This window comes from Lissotriton vulgaris, chromosome 6 (genome assembly GCF_964263255.1).
Source record: "Lissotriton vulgaris chromosome 6, aLisVul1.2, whole genome shotgun sequence".
Lineage (NCBI taxonomy): Eukaryota > Metazoa > Chordata > Amphibia > Caudata > Salamandridae > Lissotriton > Lissotriton vulgaris.
This window is the reverse complement of record NC_141694.1, coordinates 542,133,032-542,158,659: the sequence shown is the minus strand read 5'-3', so window position 1 is coordinate 542,158,659 and position 25,628 is coordinate 542,133,032. Positions and strand designations below refer to the sequence as shown.

Here is a 25,628-nt window from a genome sequence, read left to right as displayed (position 1 = left end):
TGGTCAAGCTTCCTTTGCAATCTGCAATGAAATTTTAAAAGGACAACCTGACAATGAGTAAATCGGGGTGACTCAAATTAATCCTAATTGTTGTTGTCTGTAGAGTTGGCTAGTTTTTCTCTGGTATGCCCCTGCTGGGGTGCTATTGCACTGCACTCCACTCCAACATGAAAAATCTAATGATCTTCCTTGCAGAAAAAAAACCAAACACTGACTTTGACTTGTGTCTTCTCTATGAAATGTGTTCAATGCTTTAATAGTATGGCTATAATGATTTTCCAGTGTACTTCAATCATTTGTTAACCCCCTTTAGAATAATTCCTTAGTGCCGGTTGCTCCAGTCTAAGAAACTGTGTGAGATAGTCTTTGGTCAAACCCCATTTCGATCCTTCCTCCCTTTACTTTTGCAGAGGTTCAAAGCAGTTCACAGGCTCTCAGAAGGACACAATGCTTAGCTGAGTAATTTGCAGCAGGGAGAAAAGAAGGCTTCTATTATTTTGGGCCCTATAGACTGCTTTATGTTGTACCTAGAGGAATAGTTAATAGACCACATATGTATGTGTACTCTGTTCTTCAAGTTGGGCCACCACATAAGTGGAGTGAAGTATGGGCAAAGCTTCACACATGGACATCTGTAGAGGAGCTTGTCTAGCTCTGCTTAATGTGAGTTACATTTCAATATGTTCTCTTTATTCAATTGTTTTCTGTTTATTTTATTGTAACTTAAGGAATGTTCTTTGCATTTTTTTTCATGCTGCTGATCCAATCTACTGGACCATTATTTTCTCTGAGAAGTACCTAATTGTGAAGAATGACAATTTCAAGACTAGTTATTGATTTGTAAGCAAAGTGACAAATAAGGAACACTAAACAAATATCTAACTTGCTTATGGCTCCAGCCCTAAGATTACATTACTATGCTCTTCTCTCACCAGAATCATTTGGAAAGATTTCTTCGTAATTTTTTGTGGTGGCTCTGTGGAGAAGATAGTGCTTATTCTCGAGTAGACCCTTTTTAGATCAAGCAGTTCCCAAAGGCCTTACCTGTGAATAAATACACCGCGATTACTTCAGGTCAGACCCATAGGTCATTGGCTGCCTTTTGTCAAATCCCTAGTGATGTTCCTTGTATACATTTTCCTCCATGTTTTGGTTCAGCTCACGGCATTTAGTAGACTTTTACATTTAGCAATTTATACTTTTCATTGGTGATCAGTGAACAAAGTGGTTTTCTGATGGCACTGTAGCTGAGAAGTCCAAGCCAATCTGCACTGCATCACTGGGCCGAGACGTTGCTTCAAGAGATGAGGCAAAAATGTTATAAGGAATGTAATCTGGAAGATGGGAACTCAGATGAAATTCCACACTCATGAAATATCGTGGAAGAAGTCCTAGCGTCTCATCTTCACCTTCTTGCATTCCTTGTCTTCTAGTCTTGTATGGTGCTGCTGAGTGCTTTGCAAATAGATGTCTTGAACTTGGTCAGTTGGTTGTTGGATTTGAATGCTTGTGGAGAGTGCATCAGGTTTTCACTGTGATCACTGAGAGTTTGCATGCATCTATATTAGTTTTAGAGCCCTTTGCTGAAACAGGGTGCTGATGTTTATTGGGTCTCAAGGAATCTTAGACACACTCCTTTCTTCAAGATGGACTAAGAAAAGTGCCTGGACAACAGTTTTCTGATGCCTGCTACTAGAAGGAAGCTGCACTGTGCTGAGCAGGATGAGTTAGTTTCTGACGAAGTTATTGTTTGTGTAGAAGCTCAGAGACCTGCTGCTGTCTGAGCTGTAAAGTCATGCCATCCACGCTCACTACTGGGAGACAACTTTGACCACTTTTTTGTATATAGCACGTGGACGTGAGCACGATATCTTTCTGTGTGAGTTTCAGTTTCAGGTATACCCAGGATATACATGCTTGAATAGTAGTGAACAATGATGGATTCAACCCAGATCTGTTACCGGGGTTGAGTGTCTGAAAAGTTTCAGCGCTCCGTCCATCATCTTCTTGTGTTTGCTTTGTTCCCCCTAAGTTGGCAGGGTATGCCCAGACGTGGGTCCCTTGCTCACTTTGCCACTGGATTCAAGCTAGCCTGGCTGATGAGGGCTGTTAGTCCGAAACTGGTCCCAGAATGCTTGTTTCCGGCCCAGGGAAAACCTGGCTTGGCAGTGTGGGCTGGACTGTTCCCATGAGGCACAGGGTAAAGACTGATTTGCATATAGCTTTGTCTGAACTGGGGTGGCGAAGTGAGCTAAAGAACTATGATGGATTCAACCCAGATCTGTGACTGGGGCTGACTGTCTGAAAAGTTTCAGCACTCCGTCCATCATCTCCTTGTGTTTGCTTTGAATAGTAGTGAGGCATTCCCTCAAGCAGTTGATGTCTAGGCCTGAGTTGAACTTTAGGTAGATTAAGGTGCATCTTTATGCTGGTAAATCATTGTTATTGAAAGCCAGCAGGTCTTACAGAAGCTAAATATGATTGGAATCATGGAATCAGGTTGGGCGTCTTGAGACACTTTGTTGGTTACTTGCATTGCCTCAGACCTGGACAAATTAATATGGGCCAACAGGGCTTTGTTGGACCATATCAATTGCACTGCAGTGGTTACCAATGAACAAGAGAATTATGTTCAAGATGTTGGTCTTAGCCTATCATGCTTTCCATGGCGCAAGGCCACAGTATTTGTCTGCCAGACTGCAATGGTACCGTCCAGCTTGGATGCTTCACTCCAGTGAGGCTCGGCTGATGGCAGTATCTTGCTTTAGGCGAACCAGGATAGGGCTCATCTTTTGTAGTATGAGCTGTGAAAGCCTGGAATGTTTTGCCGTTTCAACTTTGTCCCTGCAGGATGAAACCAGCTTTCAGAAAAAGCTTAAAATAAATCTGTTTAGGACATAATGCATTATCTCCTGCTGTGTTTACCTGTTGGATCAGCAACGGGGCACTCTTTGAGTAGCTGTGCGCTATATAAGTCTTCATTTATTCATTATAATATGCAGTACTGCGGGATGATGTGATCTAAACTCATTTGGAATACATGGGTATGAAATGAGGTTTTTATTGATTGGGAGTTCCGAAGATAGTAAAGAGGTGAGCAAGAGCAAAAGGCTGTTGGTCAGAGTTGTCAGATACATGAAGACTGTCCTCAATCTCTCGGATTGGAACTGATACTGTTTTGTACTGTGATCTGAACCCTGAAAAGAAGGTTTGCGGAAGAACATTGCTCTCTGGCACCTAAGTATGCAGGCAAAGGGATCAATATTATTGTATGGCCAAAAAGATCGCTCTCCATGGGGCAGATCATGATCCAGCAGTCTCCCAAATGCCTCGGCCCCAGCCATAAAATAGGTCATGTAAGAAACTAATGAAGTGGGGGGCAGGGGCGCAGTTTGATCACTCAACATGGATGGCATACATGGATGCGTGAGCTCCCTGTGCAGCTCTGTCAGTAATCCGCATACATCAGTAGATTCGGGCTGGTTGGGTACATCTCCTTGTGTATGGCAGGATAGAGGCCTGCGGACAGATATGGTTCAGTCGGGAGGGTGCCTGTTCGATAGCTCTGCTGCCCAGTGGCAAGAAGGGCAGTTCAACAAAGTGGGAGGCCTCCCTGGCAAGACTATGGGCCTCCGCTAGGATCCCATATGGTAATGTATGAGTAGAAGAGGTTGTTGTAGCATCAAAGAAGGGCCTCCGTCCTGCAGACCAGTGAATTGACTGCCCATGCAGTTAGTTAGGGCTTGATTGGTACCCCTCCTTGGTGGCAGAGCTGAACTTATTGCTGAGGGCCTGGGTGGAAGATGTATTGGTGAGTTTGTTAGCTGGGACAGGCTGATCGAGTGGCTAGTGGTGCTGGCCGCCCGTGGGGAAGGCGCCCCTGGCTGAGGCACCCAGGGAGGCCTGCTGTTATTGGGAGAGGTCTGGGCTGTACGTTTGTGGGGTACCCATGTTGCATCTAACAAACAAGCTAACACACTGGCCCTCAAGAACAAGGCTTGACTGAATTGGCCTAGTAAAAGACTGCGTGGGGCCCATCTGGCCGAGCCCACCGTAAAAACTGGAATGCCATCTTATGCCAAATGTATCAACTTTACCTTTTACCCTGACACCTTTGAGGTGAGTTTGCCAACATGAGCAGCAGTACAGCTTCGAAACTAGAGATGGAGTCTAGTACCAGGGGGTCAAAGAAGGCATGGAGAAGCTCCACCGACCTAGATTTTCATTTCTGCTTGAATAGCTTAAGAAAACTGGTAATTGCTCAGACATGGGAGCTGCTTCTCATAGGAGGGACCACATTGGGTGCTGCCTGGCCTGCTACCCTTTGTCTCACGCTTGTTTTAGCTGGTTTGAACTACTGTGGGTAAGAGCATAGGGCCCAATTCACAAAAGTAATCTGAGACAAAATCCTAACTTTATGACCTTCGGTATTCACGAAAGGCATTTAGGAGTAGTAAAGTTAGGAATCCAAGCTTCACGTATCCTAAATGCATTTTGTGAATGTCAAAAGTCGTAAAGTTAGGATTTTGTCTCAGATTACTTTTGTGAATCGGGCCCCAAGAGAACTGTGGCGCAAATGATGGTCTGGTAGAGGAAAAAAATCCCTTGGCAAGTGGTCAGGTGGATTGTGGATGCTGGCTGCATTTGCCCCCCATTTAGCCCCCTTTCAGCCCCCTTTCACATCTGAGGCATGGGACAATGACGGGTGGGGTGCTAAAGTTTGGAGGGGTAGCCTTTCTCCCCAGGTGACTCAAGCTGGGGGCATCTGAATCCTAGAATAATATGGGTGGAAGATTGAGGTGGGTTGCTTCTTGTGCCCCCTTTTGACTCCTTGTTCGCATGGGAGGCAGAGGATGATTTGTCTCTACAGTGTTTAAATGCGTCTCTAGCTCAGTCACAGCCTGTCCCTGATTTCTACAATACATGGCAAATTACATATTGATCATAGATGAAATAGGGCGATAAACTCCAAACTATTTCTTATTGCCAAGCATTTGCAAAGCCACTAGGCTTCTCCTACTTGGGAGCTATTCTCTTTGCCAATGTCTTTAAGCAATGTTGTATGGCAGCTTAGATTAGGGTGGTGTGCAGTATAGTAGCTTGAAGTGGTGTGGCGTGGAGTGGTATTGTGTGGACTGGCATAGTATAGGGTGGCATAGAGTGGAGTGGCATGGAGTAGCATTGTGTGGCGTAGAGTGGAGTGTCTTGAAAACCTAATCGTGGTGCATATTGTAACCTACAAAAAATGCCGGAGTGGTAGTGCATCCAGGAAATGATGAGGATTCCAAAAAATGTAATTTGCGAATGAGCTCGCATGAAAACCACAAGCAGTAGATCTATTTATTTATTTTTGCCTAATGCTGAAAAGAAATTGGAGCTGCCATGGACGGTATGAAATTGTGAGTATAGCTTAACTCACAGACCATCTGGTTGGTAAATTTTGTGAAGAACAACTGACAAGACTAATTTGTGAAAAAGCTGTGTGGCATAAAAGCACATTACATATGTTGCATGCATCAATTAAATTTGAGGCCCACCTAAAAGAGAAATTGCCCAGAAGGAAGCTGAAACTGGATTAATTTCGTCAAAGAAAAGTAAATGCTGAAAACAATCTGAAACAACTAACTAGTTTGGAAACACAAGGCATCTGGAATGTGCAAAGCTTCCACTTGCCAGATGTGTGGACTTTGGTACTCACGTCTTCTTGCTTTGATTGAACAAAATACATATTTAATTTTTTTCCAATGTAACACATCAGTTTATGTATGTTTGTTTTTTGATCTGTTCTATCACATTGTATGCACACGTGTTTGATGGCACTATGCATATATTCTTGTTTTATTTAAATGTATGCCATTGTTTGTAGGCCTATCAATGAAGAAAAAGAATATTAGATGATACATACAATCCCTTGTTTTCTCTTTCAATCTTTAAGTAAACAGTTAATCTGTGAATGTGACACATAGTTTATTCAGTGTACAGTTTGTATGATTTTAATAAATTCATCAGTAGTCATTAACTGATGTTCAGAGAAAAAATATTGAGACGTTTGTCTCTGTCAACATTCCTAAGCTTGATCGTATAGGGAGCATTTCTAGATATATCGCATATATTATGTATAAATATCAGCACATCGTCTCCCTAGTAGGGGTAGTAGAGGATAATTGTAGAAATATACTCAATTTAGCTAGTTGTCTGTTTTAAACAATTTATTAAAAGATATGTTCAAGTTTCCTGATTCTGGAACCTTGCTAATAGCTTGTAAAACATTTACTTCAGTTACTCCATAATCAGAGGCGGGTAACTCTATAGGCCTCCAACCGGACTCCTTGCTCTTCTAGAGTTCACAGAAGGGTGCAACTTGTTGTTAAACCTGTAGGAGGTTATTGGAATTATCATAGGCATCTAACTGTACATACATTCTGAAACCGTTTAACTATTAATTTTACTGTGGAAAAAAATATATATATATATCAGCTCCGACTCTCACATCAAAAGAAGCAAGGAGATTGCACACAGTCAAGGGGTAAACTCGATTATTTGATTTTACCGGGAAATAAAACGGGACAGGACGCGTTTTGGCTTGCGCCTTTTTCCACTGTGAGTGGAAACAGGGTGACAACATGTTTAAATAAACAAAAAAGCAATCATTTTGGGTGCAAGCTTCACATGACCATCAACATGATTGACGGACTAACATCTGTATAGCCTGCGGGCACCATTTTATAGTGGTTAAGAATTTCAAAAAGCAACACAGTGATTCATATATGTGCATAACAATACATAAATGCAAGAGAGCTCTGTATGAGCAATCAGTTAAGTGTTCACATGGCTGAGGAATGCAGTTAATCTTAAACATGATTATAGACATTGATAATAACGCTTTTCATACTGATGCCTGTTAAATCCATCCAGGCAACACAATTAAAAAGAATAAGTAAAATGGGGTAATCCAACTGTTCTAATCCATCACAGTTAAAGAATTATTCATTTCTCCGAGCTTATGTGGAGAACAGCCAATGTGAAATGAAGCTTTAACCCCTTCGCTGCGGCGGCTATTCTGCCGCAGCGCTAAAGGGGCGGGGCGGCCGCGCGGCGGCCACATGCTGGTGACAGAACCGCTCCGTCACCAGCCGCGGTTGAGCTGTGCTGGTGACAGAGCGGTTCCGTCATGACCCGCCCCGCTCATTAGAACGCCCACGCAGGCGCGAAATCAGCGCCGCGCGGTGGCTGGGCCATGACGGAACCGCTCCGTCATCAGCACAGCCCAACTGTAGCTGATGACGCAGCGGTTCCGTCATCAGCAGGGGAGGGGTTAACGACTGTTATGATACAATAATAAACTGCATTTTCAAAAACCCGTATTTAGAAACAATTGAACCCTGTATGGGCAGTCAAAGAAAGAGATAAAAATACTCTCCTAGTGCGTATGTTATAAAATGTACCTCATGACTTAATATATTGGTTATCTGTATGACCATTCATAATACATGAGAACATCTGTAGTCTAACTGATTCTTCTTAAGACATAGGCGAGCACCTTCGTGTACACAGTTGAACTTTTTCAAATAATTCATAGTATAGGGAAACACAGTAAGATCCATTAATGAGAATATAGTACCACAGCCTCTATCCCAGATGAATTGCTAACTCCTCCTTTGTATTTAATCCTTATGGAGATTTAGTCTGCAAATCAATTATATATCTGGATTCAAGTCTGCAAAGTTTACTTCTGTTGCCTGCCCATTCATGAGCAGGAGCGTGATCTAAACAGAAGAACCTCAGAAGATTTCTATCACTTTGGTGAAATCTGGCAAAGTGTCTCACCACGGGATACGAGAAATCTTTCTTCTCAATAGCTCTGATGTGTTCTAGAATTCTACGTTTTGCTGGGTTTATGGTGGTACCCACGTAACACGTTTTACATGGACAGACTAAACAGTAAATGCAATAGGGAGTAGTACAGGTTAAAAATTTATTAATAGTTCTATTCTGGTTTTTTCCCAGGGATCTCCTATTTGAGTGTTTTAGGACTTTTCCTGCAAGCTTTACATTTGGAACAGGGAAAGAATCCAGTTAGGCTGCTCACTTTTGGGTTTTGTGGAATTCCTTCAAAGTGACTCTGTACAAGAGTGTCCTTAAGTTATTTTAGGATGATCTGATAGGCTTTTTCCAATAATAATATCTGATTTGAGGATATGCCAATTACGTGAGATAATCTGTCTTACTGCGTTCGATTCACTCGAGAATGTTGTGATGAATCACGGGGTCTCCCCTTGATCTTTATTGGGCTGATTCTTATCTCTGAGGAGACCATGTCTAGGAATCTTTCCACTCTACCCAGAGTTTTCTGTAGTAGTGATGGTAAATACCCTCTCACAATAAATCTTGCTATGGCATCCCCAGCAGCATGTTGGAAACTACTATATCTAGTACAGTTCCTCTTGAGTCATAAGAGTTCCCCGTAGGGGATACTGTTCTTTAGAGATTTCGGGTGATTATTGTGGGCCTCAAGGATCGAATTTCCCCGCTTTCGTTTTTCTGAACAGAGATGTGCAAATTTCCCCTTCTTGGATAAAAACTCTGAGATCAAGGAACTCAACCTCCTTTGCACTGATGTGCCCACTGAAATGAAGGTTGACTGTGTTTCCGTTTAATTCCTGAATGTATGACTCTGCCTCAACTCTTGAACCTTTCCAGAGAATAAAAATGTCATCGATATACCTATACCAACCAACAATAGACGAGACCCAGTGGTTGTTGCTTTCGGCCAAGGCCACCTGCTTCTCCCACCAGCCTATGCATATGTTCGCATAGCTGGGGGCGAAGCAGGTGCTCATCGTCGTATCTTTGACCTGTCTATATTGTTTCTGGAATAAAATAATGTTGTTGGTTAAGCAGAAAGAAAGAAACTCAAATAAAATTTCATTATGCTCTGCATATTTCAAAGATCTGCCTTTGAGGAAGTAACGAATAGCATCGATACCATTGACCTGATTAATAAAAGTGTATAAACTTGTTACGTCAAGTCAGCATGTCAGATTCCCAAGGCATGTTCAATATTACTCTAATGAAATCTTTAGTGTCACGAATATAAGACTGTAATACTTTCACAAAGTCAGCGAGAAAGAAATCAATGTATTGTGACATGGATTCAGTTACACTTCCCTTGGATGGCATTATTGGATGACCAGGGGGTTTGTTAGCATCTTTGTGGATCTTTGGAAGGTGATAGAATGTAGATATCACCTGATAAGGATAAAAGAGGAATTTAAATTCATCCACGTTGATCATTCCCTTGTCATGCCACTTCTGAATCATCAAATGGTGCTCTTGGACACTGATGTTATATTTCGTCCGATTAATTGTCGGAATGCCTCCTTACAATAGAAGTCTTTTGTCATAAGCACAATGCTTCCCCCTTTATCAGAAGGTTTACAGACAATGTTTGGGTCCTTCGCAATGCCCGCAATTGCTCTTTTTCGTTCCATTGAAAGATTCATGTTAGTTTAATTTTTTCTTCCAAATTTATGTTGTCTTATTTCCACCAGGTGATTTGTGACAGTTTCCTCAAATACTTTGATGGTGTTAAAACTCATGGACGGTATGAAGCTCGAATTGGGTATGAAATTTGTTTTCACTGTTTTCTGTGTACTTCCAAAACTTTCAATTGTGGGAATGGAAATAGCACCTTCTGCTATATTATCAGAATCAATTTGACTTTCAAGTAATAGTAATGTTGCAAGATCGTCTCCAGTTAGGACATCTGTTGATGGATTTGAGTTTAAATTATATTGGCTCCTGTTTCTTGTCCTTGTAATCCTTTAGTCTTAAAGAACTTTTGGAGTTTTAACTTTCTTGTAAAAAGATATGTCTATACGTGTTTGCGTATACTCAAAGCCTTGAGTTGAACAGAATGGAAGTCCTTTAGAATTGTTTCCTTTGTTTTGGTCAATTGTTTTGATGTCAAGTTTATAATTGTCAGATCCTCCACTTAATTCACTTTCTCATGCCTCTTTTGCTTCGTGCCTGTGAGGCCACCCCTTGATTTGCACTTGTTCCTGCCCCGTCTCGTTTTTCTTGAATTGTTCAGCGTGCTTGTTCCGGGGGTTTGCCTCTTCCTCCCCTTTGCCGGGATTGTCTCATGATTTGAAACTCCCCGTGAAAATGGGAGCTCCCAGGGAGTTATGCTTGGGGGGGCCCGTGCGGTCCTCCCTGGACTGCTCGTTATCGGTGGTTAGGTCTGAGTCAGAGGTTTCTTATTGTTCCACAATTCTACAATCTGTATTACTTCTCTGGGCTCTGCGTGGAGCGCCAAATTTGTGGGCAAATGTAAGAATCCTGCCCTTCTCATAGTCCTGAGCATCTCTGTTGAATTTGGTGTGTTTTCGTTGTTTTATCTTTTCCTCATATGCCAAGAGACGTACTTTGCTTGCCTCTCTTAATTCCTCTCTGGCTGTAGCATCTTGCTCTTGCATATTTAGAGTTTCCAATCCTGCAATCTCTTTAAGGCATTTATCACGATCACTCCATGCGAATTTTATCAGTATTTGCAGCATTCCTACTGACACTAAAGTTTTATATGCTGACCATTCGTCCAGCTGCCGCAAATCGGGATTCTCATAAGCGGGGATGGTATAGATATGGAAACCACATTGTATGTGCTGCAGGTCCATGTAATTTTGCAGAGAGGTGCCCTCCCATCATTTACTTATCTCTCGTTTGAAGAGACTCTCAAGATTGACAAAGTGAGATTTTAAAGTTCCCTGTGCATCAGGCATTATCCGCCAGATTCATCAAGGTAAGGAATTGCGAGTCCTTAATAGCGAATTTTAAGGATTCGCTATTAAGGACTCGCAAAACGGGATTCATGTAGGAATCGCAATTGAATTTGCGATTCCCACTTATTCCTTATTTGCGATTAGCTAATTGCTAATCGCAAATAAGGAATAACTCCTCATTCATTCCTATGGTCCTAAAGGCCCATAGGAATGAATGGGGAGTCATTCCTTATTTGCGATTAGCAATTAGCTAATCGCAAATAATGAAGCGATTTCAAGGGTGCCAGGGGTGTCCAAAGGACACCCTGTAGCACCCCTGAAATGTAATCTACATTGGTGTTGCGCACACACATGTCCAAAGGACATGTGTGTGTTTAACATGCAACTTAGAAAAATGCATTTAAAGTTTTCGCTATTTACCACAAGGTTTGACCTCGCAGTAAATAGCGGCCCAAAATTGCGATTTCGCAATTTTAAAATGGTTCATGAATTGCAATTAAGGAATCTCATATAGAGATTCCTTAAATACAATTCCTCGCAAATGTGCGAATTCTTTAAAAGCGAATTTTGCCTTTGGGATGATGAATCCCAAATGCAAAAATTGCACTTGCAAAGGGCCAGATTCTCAGAATCTGTCCCTTTGCGAGCGCAATTAAGCTTGATGAATCTGGCCGTATATCTCTGTTGGCCCCTTGTTGTACCGGGCCTCATTTGATAATGCCAACCGCCGCCTCACAGCGTGCTTCATTGGAATGCATTCTGATGAATGCTTTCAAAGCACCCGTCTCTGGCAAAAACCATACACCCCTTGATAACATTCCTGCAATGAGTCGGAAATCCAGGCAATTTTTAATATCCGACTCATCCGTCTGAGTTGTTTTCTTCAATCCTCCATCCCTGCCATTGATTTGCCTGGCGGTGCTATTGTGCCGCTCTAAAGTTCAGTTCCAGTCAATGAAATGCCGGTTTCAGCATTCCGGAACGGGTGCCGGTCTGAAAGTGTGGCGGTGGAACCACAACGATAAATTGGCTCCAACTCTCACATCAAAATGAGTGAGGAGACCGCACACAGTCAAGGGGTAAACTGGGTTATTTTATTTTACGGAGAAATAAAATGGGACAGGCGTGTTTCGACTTGAACCTTTTACCACTATGAGTGGAGCCATCGTGACAACATGTTTAAATAATCAAAAAAGCAATCTTTTACGGTGCATGCCTCACATGAACATCAACATGATTGACGGACTAACAAATCTGTATAGCCCTTGGGTGCCATCTTATAGCGGATAAGAATTTCAACAAGCATTTGCAATGCAATAGGTCTCGCTTTAATTAAGTTTGAGCTATTGGCACTGCTAAATATTGCAACACCAATTGCAACAAAAGTCTATAAATTATTGGTAAAAAAAAATTGTATTTATTTTTGTAGGAATGATGGCATGCTGCGCTTTAGATGAATATGTTTAAAAGTAAAGTGCACCATACTGCGATTGCTACAATAGTTAATTGTGGATGCGTTAACAATTGATATGTGAACTGATGGCTGGTGGTGTGTGTGCCTGTAGAAAATGTGCACGGATGGCTGGTGGTGTGTGTGCCTGGTGGAAGTGTGCACTGCCGGCTGGTGTTGTGTGTGAGCCTGGTGAAAGTGTGCACTGATGGCTGGTGGTGTGTGTGTGCCTGGTGAAAGCGTGCACTGACGTCTGGTGGTGTGTGCCTGATGGAAGCGTGCACTGACGGCTGGTGGTGTTTGTGCCCGGTGAAGGCGTGCACTGATGGCTGGTGGTGTTTGTGCCCGATGAAAGCGTTCACTGACGGCTGATGTTGTCTGTGCCTGGTAAAAAAGTGCACTGACGGTGTGGTTGTGGTTGTGTGGTTGTGGTTGTGTGTGTGGGTGGTTATGTGTGTGCGGTTGTGTGTGTGTGCGGTTGTATGTGTGGTTGTGTGTGTACTGTATTGAATGGCAGCTCTACATGTAGACATCCTATTTAATAACGGCTTTCAATATTTCCCAGAATTAAAACAAGAAAGCATTTCGTACAAGTGAAAGACTATGTTAAAAAAGTATTACCTATAAATAATGTCTTGATCTAATTTTGTTCTTTAAATGCTGGCAACTTGTTTCTGCGTGTGCCAATGCTTGCTTATGGTTTTTTTTGTTATTGGGGGGCATAAATAACAGGAGGCTGAAGCTTGGAAAATAGTACCTGTGTAACAGTTAGTGAGATAGCAGACGGTCTGCGGCATGTAGGTGCTACCTCTAACCAGCCTGTGACATAAGACAAGCCGCCGTGCGGTGCAAAAAACTGAAAAGTATCACAGCAACCACAAGCTGGAGACCACGAGTCAGATGGGAGTGGGTTTTCATTATGGCTCGTGGGTAATATTAGCACTTTACAAACTGCGCCAAAGTGCGTTCTGTGTAGTTTCAGTGCTTTACCATACCGAGGCATTACGAATACCGACCTGAGGGTGGCGCTTTAGCGCTTTAGATACAGTGCCTTTGCCGGACCTGTTGGCTCCGCTGCTGGTCTGCGAGGGGTGTGACTGTGTTTCTGGTACTGTCTGACTTCTAGCATGTGAGGGTAGTGAGAGGATGTTAGTGGTGTGAGAGTGCTTCCGGTAGTGCAGGACTGTTAGTTTGGGAGGCATGTGAGAGTGGTGTCTGTGAAGGGTGTGTGAGAGTGTTTGAGTGAGTGTGAGACTGTTAGTCTATGAAGGGTGTGCAAGTGTTGTACATGGTGTGAAGGTGTGAGAGTGCTGTTAGTGGGAGACTACTACTCTATGTGGAGTGTGCAAGTGTTGTTGGTTGTGTAAAACTGCTAGTTTGTGAGGGATTTGGCTGTTGTGGGTATTGTGGAACTACTTGTGCGGAAAAGCTGTGAGCGGCTGGTGATAGTAGGGGGATAAGAGTTGTGAAAGTAGCATAGGGCTACTACTTTACACTGATTTACACACACCACCAAGCCAAACTGGACGTCACCATCCAACTGCTGCTGCAGTCATTCGCTGAGGGTGTGCATGTTTATTTTGGACAGGATGTGTCACTCACATTACCGGTCCGGAATCATTACCTAGGTCATTGCTAGAAGTACACAGCTGAAAGTACATTTTAGTACCAAAACTGCCTAAACTGAAAGCATGTTAAAAACAAGTATCATGAAGACATTGTCGTAATGCCTTCGTTGTAAAGGCATCTCGTTGTTCACCCTTCGATATAAAGGCTGTTTTCCCTGATATTACCACAATCATTGGCTGCAGCAAGCATACATGCATGCAGTCTCAAACATGTTTAAAACTTCCCCGGGTTGTTTGAAGACAAATTGTACATGTTTTAGGTATGTAATTCACTAAAGGGCCCAATCTGACCCCGCCCAACTTTTACCTGCAGTAGATACCAAAGTGAAGGTGTGCAGCACGCTATTGCAGTAGTGGTACAAAAAATTCATTTGGAGAGGATGTGGCGGAATGGTCAGATCTCCCTACATAAATATGAATCTGTCCTTATATAATGTAACTGGTGCTCATGTAAAGCAATCCTAAACCTGTAGGTCGCGTTGGCGCTATATAAAAACTACAAAACAAAATACAAGATTGGTCAGTGTGGGACTCCGTAACCAAAGTGGGCCAAACTGTGGATAGACTTGGAGAGAAAAAATATACATTTACAAAACGGAGTTTGACGTAAAGCATTAGGAGACGAGGGAATGAAGTAAGAAGAGAATATAAAGTGGCCACAAAAGAAAACTGTGGAAAGAGCACGGGTATACAGATAGGAGCACACAAAGGGCACTACGAAGAATGTCACATTCATAAACTGACTTCTCCAAAGATTCGTGCCTCATGACCCAGTGGCCAGTAATTCTGCTCTGTGTATGAGAAATGTATGGTTTATTTGATGGCAATGGCATCCACTTAATGCATGTTTTGTTCATGAAGAATACTCTAACCTACAGCAAACTCACGGAAACCGATAGCGCGCTTTCCCTGCCACACTGATCATTGGTGTCGGGCATGTAATTGCAGGAGCAGGCTGGGGTTGTGACTGTGACCGTTGGGGGAGGGGAGCTCACGTCAAGGGTGGAAAGCGCTAATTATACACATTATAAAGACACTAATTATGCACACTGTACACTGTCTGCGAGGCGCTGCGTCGTAAACATCCACTGCACGTAGAAACTAAGGTTTCCAGCAATTCCAAGGAGCTTTGTACATAACTATGGGGTGCACAAGACGCGCTCAGTGATGGGGGGAGGGAATGAGTGGCTGCGCTCATAAAAAATAACAAGAAGATTGTATCTAATCATTTAGGCTCAGAAGCACATACAGCGAAACCAGAGGGCAACAGGTTCCTTCAATGTTCAGCTTCTGAAATCAGACAATAGCTACCTGGATGTTAGTATCTGAATCCAGGGGGAAGGGGGTGGGTGGGGTGCGGGGGGAGGGGGGGAGAGAGAAAGAGAGAGAGAAAGAGAGAGAGAGAGAAGAGAGCGAGAAATAGAGAGAGAGCGAGAGAGAAGAGGGAGAACGAGCGAGAAGGAGAGAGATAGAGAGCGAGAGAGAAGGAGATTGGTGTGTGATTTCCAGAGATTAGACTCACACAGTGTGTCGCTCTCATTCCATTTCGATGCAGCACGTGGGAGGTAGGAAGTGAGAGTGCCCCACTCAAGCTACAGAAGAGGTTGGCTTAGGAGTGGATACCAGGTGGATAAACCACAAGTCTGCTGCATTAGATGCACGCTGAGGACCCACACCAGAATGACAGAAGCAGAGGGCAGAAAGAGAATGGAGGCATTTGCTTATAGCACACTCATTACTCTCTTTGATGGGGGGCCATCAGAAAGGTGATTGTAGTGCTATGAAGCAGAATGAAAGAGAAAATAAAATGAATGCATAAGATAGACGGCACAGAACAATATAGACAGAGTAGCAAGCCATGGATGGTGATAACAGTACAGACTCTCCTCAAGAAGCAAGTAAGGCTTAAAGACTTTACATTAAATTAAAGAATCATTAGAAGCAGAGTCCAGGGATTTGTGGGGCTGGAGGATCTGACATCAGGCACAGGAGCGCACATTGGTGCAGCTCAAACCATGATCTATAAAAATGTAACGCTACGTGGAGGCAATTGGAGGATTAGAGGGGCTGGTATCTTAACTTGAAGGAAATGCAGTCAGAGGTGATGAACGTTCTAGGAAAGCAGGCGAGATAGCACCAGTTGAAAAGGAAGAAAAAGTCAAGGGACTCAAGTATTAGAAATCAAGTAGAAACAAGGAAGAGAAGAACGTGAGAGGTGGTGGACAAAGGGGCAGCGGAAAACAAGCTCTCTGCATTGGTGTGGCGGGGGAGCGGCAGCCTTTGAAGTCTGATGCGAGGCACAGACAAATGGTGGTGTGACGTGGCTGGCGATGGTGTGCACGCGCATACTCACATGAACTGTACGCAATCCGCAAGTTTGGTAGAGTTTTTGAACTGCCTACTATAATCTCGCCTATCTATCTCTGCGGAATATAATAGTCGAGACCTAAAAAGCAACACAGTGATTCATATATGTGCATAACAATACATAAATGTAATACAGCTCTGTATAAGCAATCAGTTTAAGCGTTCACACGGCTGAGGAATACAGTTAATCTTAAACATGATTATAGAAATTGAAAATGATGCCTGTTAAATCCATCCAGGCAACACAATTAAAAAGAATAAATAAAATTAGGTAATCCAACTGTTCTAATTCATCACAGTTAAAGAATTATTCATTTCTCCGAGTTTATGTGGAGTACAGCCAATGTGAAATAAAGCTTTAACGACTGTTCTGATACAAGAATAAACAACATTTTCAAAAAACGGTATATATAATATACTTTCCCAGCTTTTCCTTTAGTTTTGCTGTATATTTTTCTGTCTTCTGGTTGTTAGTATATATATTCTGGGAAAGATCTTCCTTGTTCCCCTCATAAAAATACATCTGCTTCAATCCAAGTTAGTCTCTTTCTAGCAGGGGTGTGTGTAGTCTCAAAGACAAAAATTGCCTCCTTGTTCACTTTAGCTTCTCTTTTAATTTAACTTTCTTCCGATTTGGCTTCCCTGATTGCTTCTGACAGGTTCGTACATATCATTCTACAATAAGTGCAATGCACCCATACAGTAGTGTATCCAATCTCTCCACTGTCTTCATCCTGAAAGTGTGCTTGCAAGCCTGTATCTAATTCTGCTTCAGCACAGAATTCTTCATTAGCTGACGAGGAAGCTGTCATGAACCTGTTTTCCCACTACCTGGGAAAGACTGCAACAGTGCCCAACCCACCCTGACATGGTACACATATCTGTTAGGGTTTATATTTGGTCAATTTGATGAGTCCTCGAGCACTGCCTAGAACCCCAGCAGGAGAGGATTGCTCACAACACTTCCACTATTTTCAAATTCCTAAGTCTGGTCTTGAGAGACTTAGACCTTCCTCTTATCTCACGGTCATCGGTTTATTATTGGAAAGATGGGATTTAAGTCAACCTGTGATATGCAATTATTCTTTGTGTGATCTAAGGGGATAATTCCCATTTCAATTTGGCACATGGAGAATGTGGTTACCCCCTCCCCATTTACTTTTTAATGTGACTCCCCCCCCGCCCCTCCTCCCCCCCAATAACTTATTGTACATGTGGAGGAGAGCCTGTTCTCAGTAAGATAAAAACTATCCTCTGGTAAGGAACAAATGAAAAATAATTGGATTAGATGCGATCTTCATTCTGTTCTCTATCTCTTTCTTAATGAGTGTCTTTTAAAGACGAATCACATCTTGAGCTTTTCAGTGAAATTAGAAAAAGTCATGTGTTCGACAGTGTAGTCCTTGCAGTGACCAAGTGAGATTGCTGGGGTCTGGCCAAACACCTTCAAGGGAAGAACATGCACACATCGTCGCCAATGCACCATATACCACCTGGCACAAATAGCATGTAATTATAGGAATGGATTACTTGATCACCGTACCCAGCAAATTAGATCAAAATGAACAAAAAACCACAACTTTGAGAAGTATAGCTTGGGATAGGTGTACATGTGAGCCACAAACATTCAGAGAGATGGACCCAGTCCCCAAGAAGCAAGTTGAAGGGGTGAAATAAAATGTGCTAACTTGGATTAACTGCATATCTGTTGTCTTTTTCACCAGCTAGTTAAAACCTTTTGCAGAATATTGCTACTTGTGGTTTCTGCACCAGTGTATTTTAGGCTCTCCATGACGGTGGAAGCCAGTAAAAACTATATTTTTCCCATGTAAACGCAGCTGGCCTCGAATATCACTCCCTTTTTTAAAACATCTTTTTATTTTTATTATCCATGCTCATCGTACAATATGCATACTGACGGTACAGTGCAAACATCATCACACAGTTCGATCCATTATTTTACCCCCGGGAGTGATCATACATAGTGAATAAGGGAGTCTGGGTGCTCCATCGTTGCCCCCCCTCCCCCAGTTCGTACCTGCCCCGTAATAGCCGTATGTTTCAGTTTTAGTATGGTATTTGTTTGGATCTCCCTTGTACCTCATGGCCCCAGTGTTGTTCCTATGCAATTTCTCCACGGGGACCATAGTTTCTCTAATTTTTTGGGACATCCTCTAGCTTATAGATCACTTTGTCTGCCCTTTGGCACCAGTCAATATCTGCCTCCTACTCAGCTACCATTGCGGGATGTGAAGCCCCCCATTTCTTTCCTATATTTCAGCTGGCCACCCCTGATCCCAGTGCAAGCCATATCTTAGTGTGTCTTTACCATTCTTCCTCTCCCTGAATCATTCGGATTAGCCACTTTGCACTCATTGGTACTCTCTTCCCCCAGAGTTCCAGCCAGTCCATCTGTCCCCCCATTCCAGTATCTTTGTATCACTGGGCATTCCTAGAGGATATGGTAGAATGATCCCTCCTGTGTACAATCTCTGACACATTGGGTTGTCTCCATCCTTCTCAGTCTATGCAACAGCGTGCATGAGTAATTCGAGCGATGCAGGACCGTTAATTGTATTAACCTGAATCTGTCTCAAACCGCTATGCCCCGGGTCTCTGCAGGGCTTCCACCCACTCCTCATCTTCAATGTCCCCCACGTCTTCCACCCAGGTTCGCTGGAGCTGACTCGTCAGGGGAGTTGTTCATTAGTTTCCTGTAGATCACTGATATTCCAGTTTCTGGGATAGGGTCCGCCAGCAGTCTGTCGTCTCAGGGGGGAAAAGTCTGGGAGATTGGTGCCTTCTCGAATATGCTTCCTAGGTGCGTGTCCGGGCTGGAAATAGCAAAGTCTGTGCGTGGCTAGGGTTTTGAAGTGGAGCAGAGAACCATTTCTCCCTACATCTCTCAAGTGTTCAATTCCTATCTTTACCCACTGCAGTCCAGAGAGCTCCCACAGCTGGTCTCTATGCCATAGTGGGGTCATGGCTGTCAATTTAGAATGCGATCCATGATATCGATTTGCCTCTGTCCACCTTCTCACCGCTATCCGAGTGTGTATTGTTAAACCCATTTTATTTTTGCGGGCATATAGGATAATTTCATCATTACTAGCTGACATAGCTGCTCAATCGATTCCCATAGGCCGGTTCATTCAAGTCTGCATATACCCAGTTGTGGATTATTAAGTTCTGTGAGACAGTACAAGTTTGTAATGTCTGGGATTGCCAGCCTGCCATCGTAGATGCCTCCCTGTAACTTGCTCACGGCTACACGTGGCAATCCCCCCGCCACAGTAGTGATCTGAGTTTGTGAGCAATTTGTTTAAAAAAGATTTGTGGGGCCTGAAACGGTGTGTTTTGTAAAGTGTATAGTAGTCTAGAAAGGGCCATCGTCTTGTATAGTGCAGCTCTGCCCATTAGCGATAGGGGAATGGTGCACCGATGTGCAGCGTCAGTGCGGATGCGGTGCAGTTGTGGGGTGAGATTTCGCTGTAGGAATAATTGACTGTCTCTGGTGATATATTTCCCTAGGTATTTAAAGCCCTGCTAATGGTGGCACGCAGCCTGACAGAAGACTAGGTGGGGGTCCAGACGGGGAATACTAATGATTTTTTCCCAATTTATTTCGTTTCTCGCAAAGCTCCCAAATAGTTCAAAGAATTATAGGATGCGCGTGATGGTGGCATAAGGTCTGGAGAAGTCGAGGACTCTGTCGTCTGCGAATAGGCAGTTACGTTTCCTCCCAATCATCAAACGAGTAAATGCCCCATATCAGCAGTTATCCACGTATTCATTTTGCCAGTGGCTCTAGAGCCTAAGCAAAGAGGAGGGGCGACAATGAGCATCCCTGTCTGGTGCCTCTGCCCAATGCTATAATGCCCAAATCGCACTGTTGACCTGCACACTGGCTGGAGGGGCCTGGTATAGCACAGAATTTCATGGTAAAACCCCATCTTGCAAGACCGGAAATAGATATGGCCACTCTATACTATCAAATGCCATGGATGCGTCCAGGGCCATCAGTTCAGTTTGTTGAGTTGAGAGCTCACCGGTCATGTGGAAGATCCTGTACATCCTGCGCAAGTTGAGTCTTGTGCTCCTACGTGGCATGAAGCCAAACTGATCTACGTGTATAATATCTGATAGGAAGCCTAACTGCCAGGACCTTCGCTAGGACCTTTGCCTCCACGTATAGGAGTGAGATTGGTCTGGCTTGCCTGTTTTGTGGATGACCATTATCGTGGCCATTCCTTGATCTTAAAGGAGGGATACCACTGCCAATTGGAACATTTCCAACATTGACCCTGTGATTTTGCTAGAAAATCCCCTTGTTCAACTCCACCGCAGTCTGTTGTGTCCCGAGGCCTTCCTGTGCTGCAATAATTCCAAGGCCGCTGCTATCGCCTCCTCTGTCAGTTGGCTTCCAAATTGTCTGTGGCCTTTCCCAATAGCGTTGGAATAGTGAATTTACTCAGGAGCCCCTCACTGTCAATGTACGACCTCCTACTCCTGGGCTTACATAGGTTCTCATAGTATGAGGCAAAAGTGATTGTGATCACGGTGCTTGTCATCTGTAAGGCGCCCTGCTGATCAGACTCCTGCCACCCAAGACCTGCCCCTATCCTTTTTATCCAGCCAAGCTAGTAGTTTGGATGCCATGTCTCCAACTTCGTAGAGTCTGCGCTGCGTGGTCAGGACATGCGATAGGGCTGTTTTGTCAGCCATGTTTCTCAGATCTTTTTGCCTCAGAGCTAATCTGTTCAAGGTGTCATTGTTGCACTTCCTAGTCACCTCCAGCCTCATCATGTCCTGATCCATCATTTTGCATGTCATTTGTGCTTCCTTTTTCGTCCCTCCTATCAGGGCCTGGGCCTCATCCCATCACGGTCTTAAATGCCTCCCATAGGATGCAAGGAGAGGATACGGATTCCTTATTTTCCTTGAATATAACTCTGCCCCTGAGTACAGTTTGTCTTTGATGCCTGTCTCTCAAATGGCAGGAATCTATTCTAGGGTAACTATTAGTGTGAACTGTTGGTCCCCTTAGTGACACCCCACTTGTGAATGGTCCTATATGCCTCGAGCCACATTTTCCGCCCATGAGAAGCTCTCCACTTGATTGTGAGAACTTTTTTTTAATCTCTTATGGAATAATGCCTGTCTTCTGAACTATAACCTTTTCCCATATGACTAACGGATGGGAACAGAAAATAAGCAGGAAAAATCACACAGTACATTTGATAGCTGCAAGGTATCTTGCTCGAATGACTACTGTTCTGCCGAGTAGCTTGCACATTGAGTACAGGCTGCATAGTAGAATAGTGGACCACTGGCTCTGGGCATCAATAAAACAAATACCAGTCACTCTCCAGTATCCATCATTTGCTGTGTTGAAAGCTGACCGATTGAGGCTGCCCAACAGGCAGCCCAGAGACCGCACCTCTTGTCAGCTTGTCCTCGTCAGATGTGCCAGAGCTCTCTAAAAAGCGTAATTCATTCTTTCCCATGCACTAAAAGTCAGCGGTACTATCTAACAAATCAGAGAAGGTAGAGGAGGAAATCTTTTTATTCAGCACCCACAGAGCGCATATTCCCATTATAGATCATCATATAGCGGTGCTTGTCCAAGGGAGGATTTGCACAGTCTTACCACCTCTACGGCGCTCACATTGTGACAAAATTGGTAGTCTAATTCTTCGGGATATATTCTCTGCTTCCAATATGAACAGATTACATGTATTTCCCTTTGTAGCTCGATTTTAGCCTAAAGCCCCTACGTCCCACAGAGGCCACGAATGTGGTGTTCGTATCACTAAGCAAACATGTGTTTGTAGCTGGGTTATTACATGGCTTTTCTTGATGACCCCAAGGCTGGTCCTAGCTTACGGCCGCTGTTGTTTACCGCCCTAGCTTTTCCGTAGGTAGAGGAGCTTCTTCATCAGAAAAGTACCACAGTAAAGACTGCGACTATGGACCAAACGTAGTATCCCTGGCCTCACAAGGGGGACATTACACTTCTTAGCGCTAAACCAGTATCCACTTTTTTTATCGTTTATTTGCATTTGTAGCTAGGTTGCAGTATGTTTCTTCATAGGACCAAAACATTTTTTCAAAGGAGTACAGTTATAATGTAGAGCTTAGTTCCTTGTGGAAATACTTTTCTTTTTTTTATCAATGAGAGAAAAGAGTTCCCTACTTTTTACTCGATGCCTCTATAGGGGAAGTTACCATTCATAATTAGGACATCGATGAGCTAACATTTTATTTCGCGTGGTCAAAAATAACTAGGAACTATTGAGGTTATGTTTTACAGAGGACTTAGCGACCTCGCAAGTATGCTCCTAATTCCTACATTAGATATTCTGTTAATATTTCTTAAACGCTACTCTGTTCTTGCAGGCCCCTTTCAAGAAAGTGTAACTGCTCACACTTAGCCAGAGCCTTTTCATTCATCAGTTTTTCAGAGGCATGCACCCATTGATGTAATCTGAAGGATAGCTGGTATGTAAGCCCCACAAGCTTTTCACAACTACTTTCTAGGCTCTGGTTCGGGGCCAGCATGCAGTTTTGGAAGACAGTTCTCCATTCTTTCTCTGCTGAGCACCGCTTCTGCTGTTCTGTGTTCAATTTTCTGCATTGTAATAATTCTTCAGATTTGGATGCTGCGGACTATATATCAAATGTTCCCACCTGTTGCATTAACTCTTGTAATGTTATTCTTAGGCTCCATCTGATAATTATAACAGACCATCCTCTTCCTTCCCCAGAAGTCCAACTCAGTTAAAGTATCATCATACTCGCATTAAAGGATATGAGGTGAAGAGGAAAGCATTGGAGCCTGGGAAAGGGGCACATGCTATGGATGTGTGTCTTTTTCCTCATTAAATGCAGATTTGACATCTTATTTTACATTCTGTAAAGTGGTGCTAGTAACAAACTGCAGGTAGAGGGTACCTGGCAATAAGTGTTGAAAAGCTACTGCACCCCATAAACCTAATGTTCTAATAAGTTAGGACACCTGAGCAAGTAATTATCTCTTTATATGTTTACATGTGTTTTTCTAAACACATCATTACACGTGTCATATTAGTTTAATATATTTTATATTTGCAATACTTTTTATCCTTACAAATAAATGTATTTACTTTTGCAGCTATTTTTGGGAGCAAGAGCTGCAGGCTACAGCTACATCTGCCAGACTGTGGATTATTCAGATAATGAACCTGAAGTTAGGGTAAGTGTTATTGTGTGTGTGATAGTAGCTCTAAAATTGATTGGAAGTAATGATGATTCCGTTTTTCCTGCCCTGTACGCATTGAATACAATGTGTGTCTTGAGGACTTTTTTTTCAACCAGGATCATTACAGATCTGTGACTTGAAGGCAGTTAATGGATATTTTGGTTACAAATTAAGAAAGCATTAATTTGAAGATTGTTACTTATGGGTCTCTCCAATAGCATTTTAATGGCTCAGTAGCTGTACTGCAATTCACAGCAGATACGATCTTTGTGATGAATTTTAGGAATCCAAAGACGGCGATACACTTTCAGTTTTCAGCATTTGATGTTTTTACAAGGTGTCTATTGCAAATTCACACACTGTGCTGTATATTCTGTATACATGCGGTTCACTCTCCTGCCCTCTAGTGTTGGGTTCAGAATACTACCACTTGTTTGACTTCATGCACAATTGCAATGACGTGAACTTAATGCAGACACAGATTCCACCTCAATTTCTTTCATTGTATTTGGAGGTGTTAAGTTATTGCTCTGCTTATAATTGCATCCACCCATTGATGTTATGACAAACAGGTGGGCACACTTTTTGAAACACTAGCCTAGAGCAAATAGATGAATATCAATTTTGGATAATTTTTTCCGACGATAACCGGACGACCAGGTTGTATGAGAATGAATCTGGGAAGGGGGACATCATCCGGTTGTCATATAAAGACCACCATTTGGCCCACCACTTGTGCCTGTCCAGGGACCATAATGACAAAACTTTTGTGCATGCAAGGCCTATTGTTCAAAAAGACTTAAGTGCACTGAAAGGAGAACCATTGGTCTTACTGTGCCATGGTCACACATGACGACTCTTCAGAATCTCCTGAATGAGCTTTTGAGGAGGAACTGGGAGAAAACCAAGAGTGGTAGGATGGGTCTTTATTCAGAGACCTCTATAGTTAGATATATGGATGTTGTACATCCAAACCAAGCACTTGTAGAATGCTTCCAGAGGCATGTCCCTTTATTAACGTGTACCTATAGACACCTTGCAGTCTCCACTTTAGAAGGTGCACACATGGGTAGCAAACAAAAAAGCTTAGAAAATGTATCCATCTTGAAACAGGTTCAGGTTTAGTCTGCAGCAGAACATAAATTGTTGAGATTTGCACTTGAAAAAAATTATTAGCCTAAAAAAAGATGATTGCCAATGACCGGATGACCAACCCTCGAAAGCGAAACCGCCTTTGACAAGATACTCAACTGGGAAATTAAAAATCAATTTCAAAAGGAGATACAAGCTTCTCTTTTGATAGAGGATCGACACCAGCCTTAGTGTTCAAGCAAATAACCTTTTTTTTTTTTTTTTTTTTTTAACACATTTTTAACACACTTTATCGATGACCACAATATATCATGCACTATCTTGTACAAACATTTCACATACAGTCTTTTTTGTTTTTCTCCCGTCATAACCTTACCAGTGCATTTATACACACAAATTTAGTTGCCCAAGAACTTTCAGTGTAAGAGAAGCGTACAAAGAATATCTATAGCCTGACCCCTTCTCCAAACCAATAATGAACATGTAGTGTCATATCCATCATTCAAAGTAGTGCATATTTAAAGCCAAATCAGTGACATAAAGGAAACACCCAACTGAGGTATTTAAAAGTAGTGGGAGCCACGGTAAGTGAGCAATCTCGAAATTGTAAACGAGTAATGTGTGGAGTGTTTTGGAAAAAGTAACTGGTCGATTTATCGAGGTTTATGGACAGACCTGACAGGCGTTCGAAGGTAGTGAATATATCTGGGAGGGGGGTCGCTTAGGTGGTGAGGTCTTGCAAATATAAGAGCATGTCATCTTTCTTTCTTTAATTCTTTATTTCGGTCATATAGACCATAAAAGATACAATACAGCAATTAATAAAACATTGGTTTAAGAGAAATAAATGCACATTTCCTACAATCTTACAATTAATTTCCCCCCTATACAAGGAAGAAGGAGGTTAAAAACAAGCCATATCAATGTCCACACATTAAGGAGTTTTTTTTCCCTAATCTGCCAAATTGTCATTAAATATTTGGCTACTGCAAACACAATATGGGCCAGAGTGCTGGTTTTCATTATTCTAAATGCATGGGTATAGTCACTGAACCCCAGATTTCTGCAAA

General features: G+C 42.7%; 1 protein-coding gene across 1 annotated transcript in view; it reads left to right on the top strand.

The window, feature by feature from the left end:
- The window catches only part of ELOVL4 (ELOVL fatty acid elongase 4), a 184,402-nt gene that overhangs the window by 86,732 nt on the left and 72,042 nt on the right, over window positions 1-25,628 (top strand). Inside the window, exon 3 of the mRNA XM_086926545.1 lies at window positions 23,380-23,460. Within this exon, the coding sequence (XP_086782671.1) occupies window positions 23,380-23,460 (81 nt within the window). The remainder of the gene's footprint in view (window positions 1-23,379; window positions 23,461-25,628) is intronic.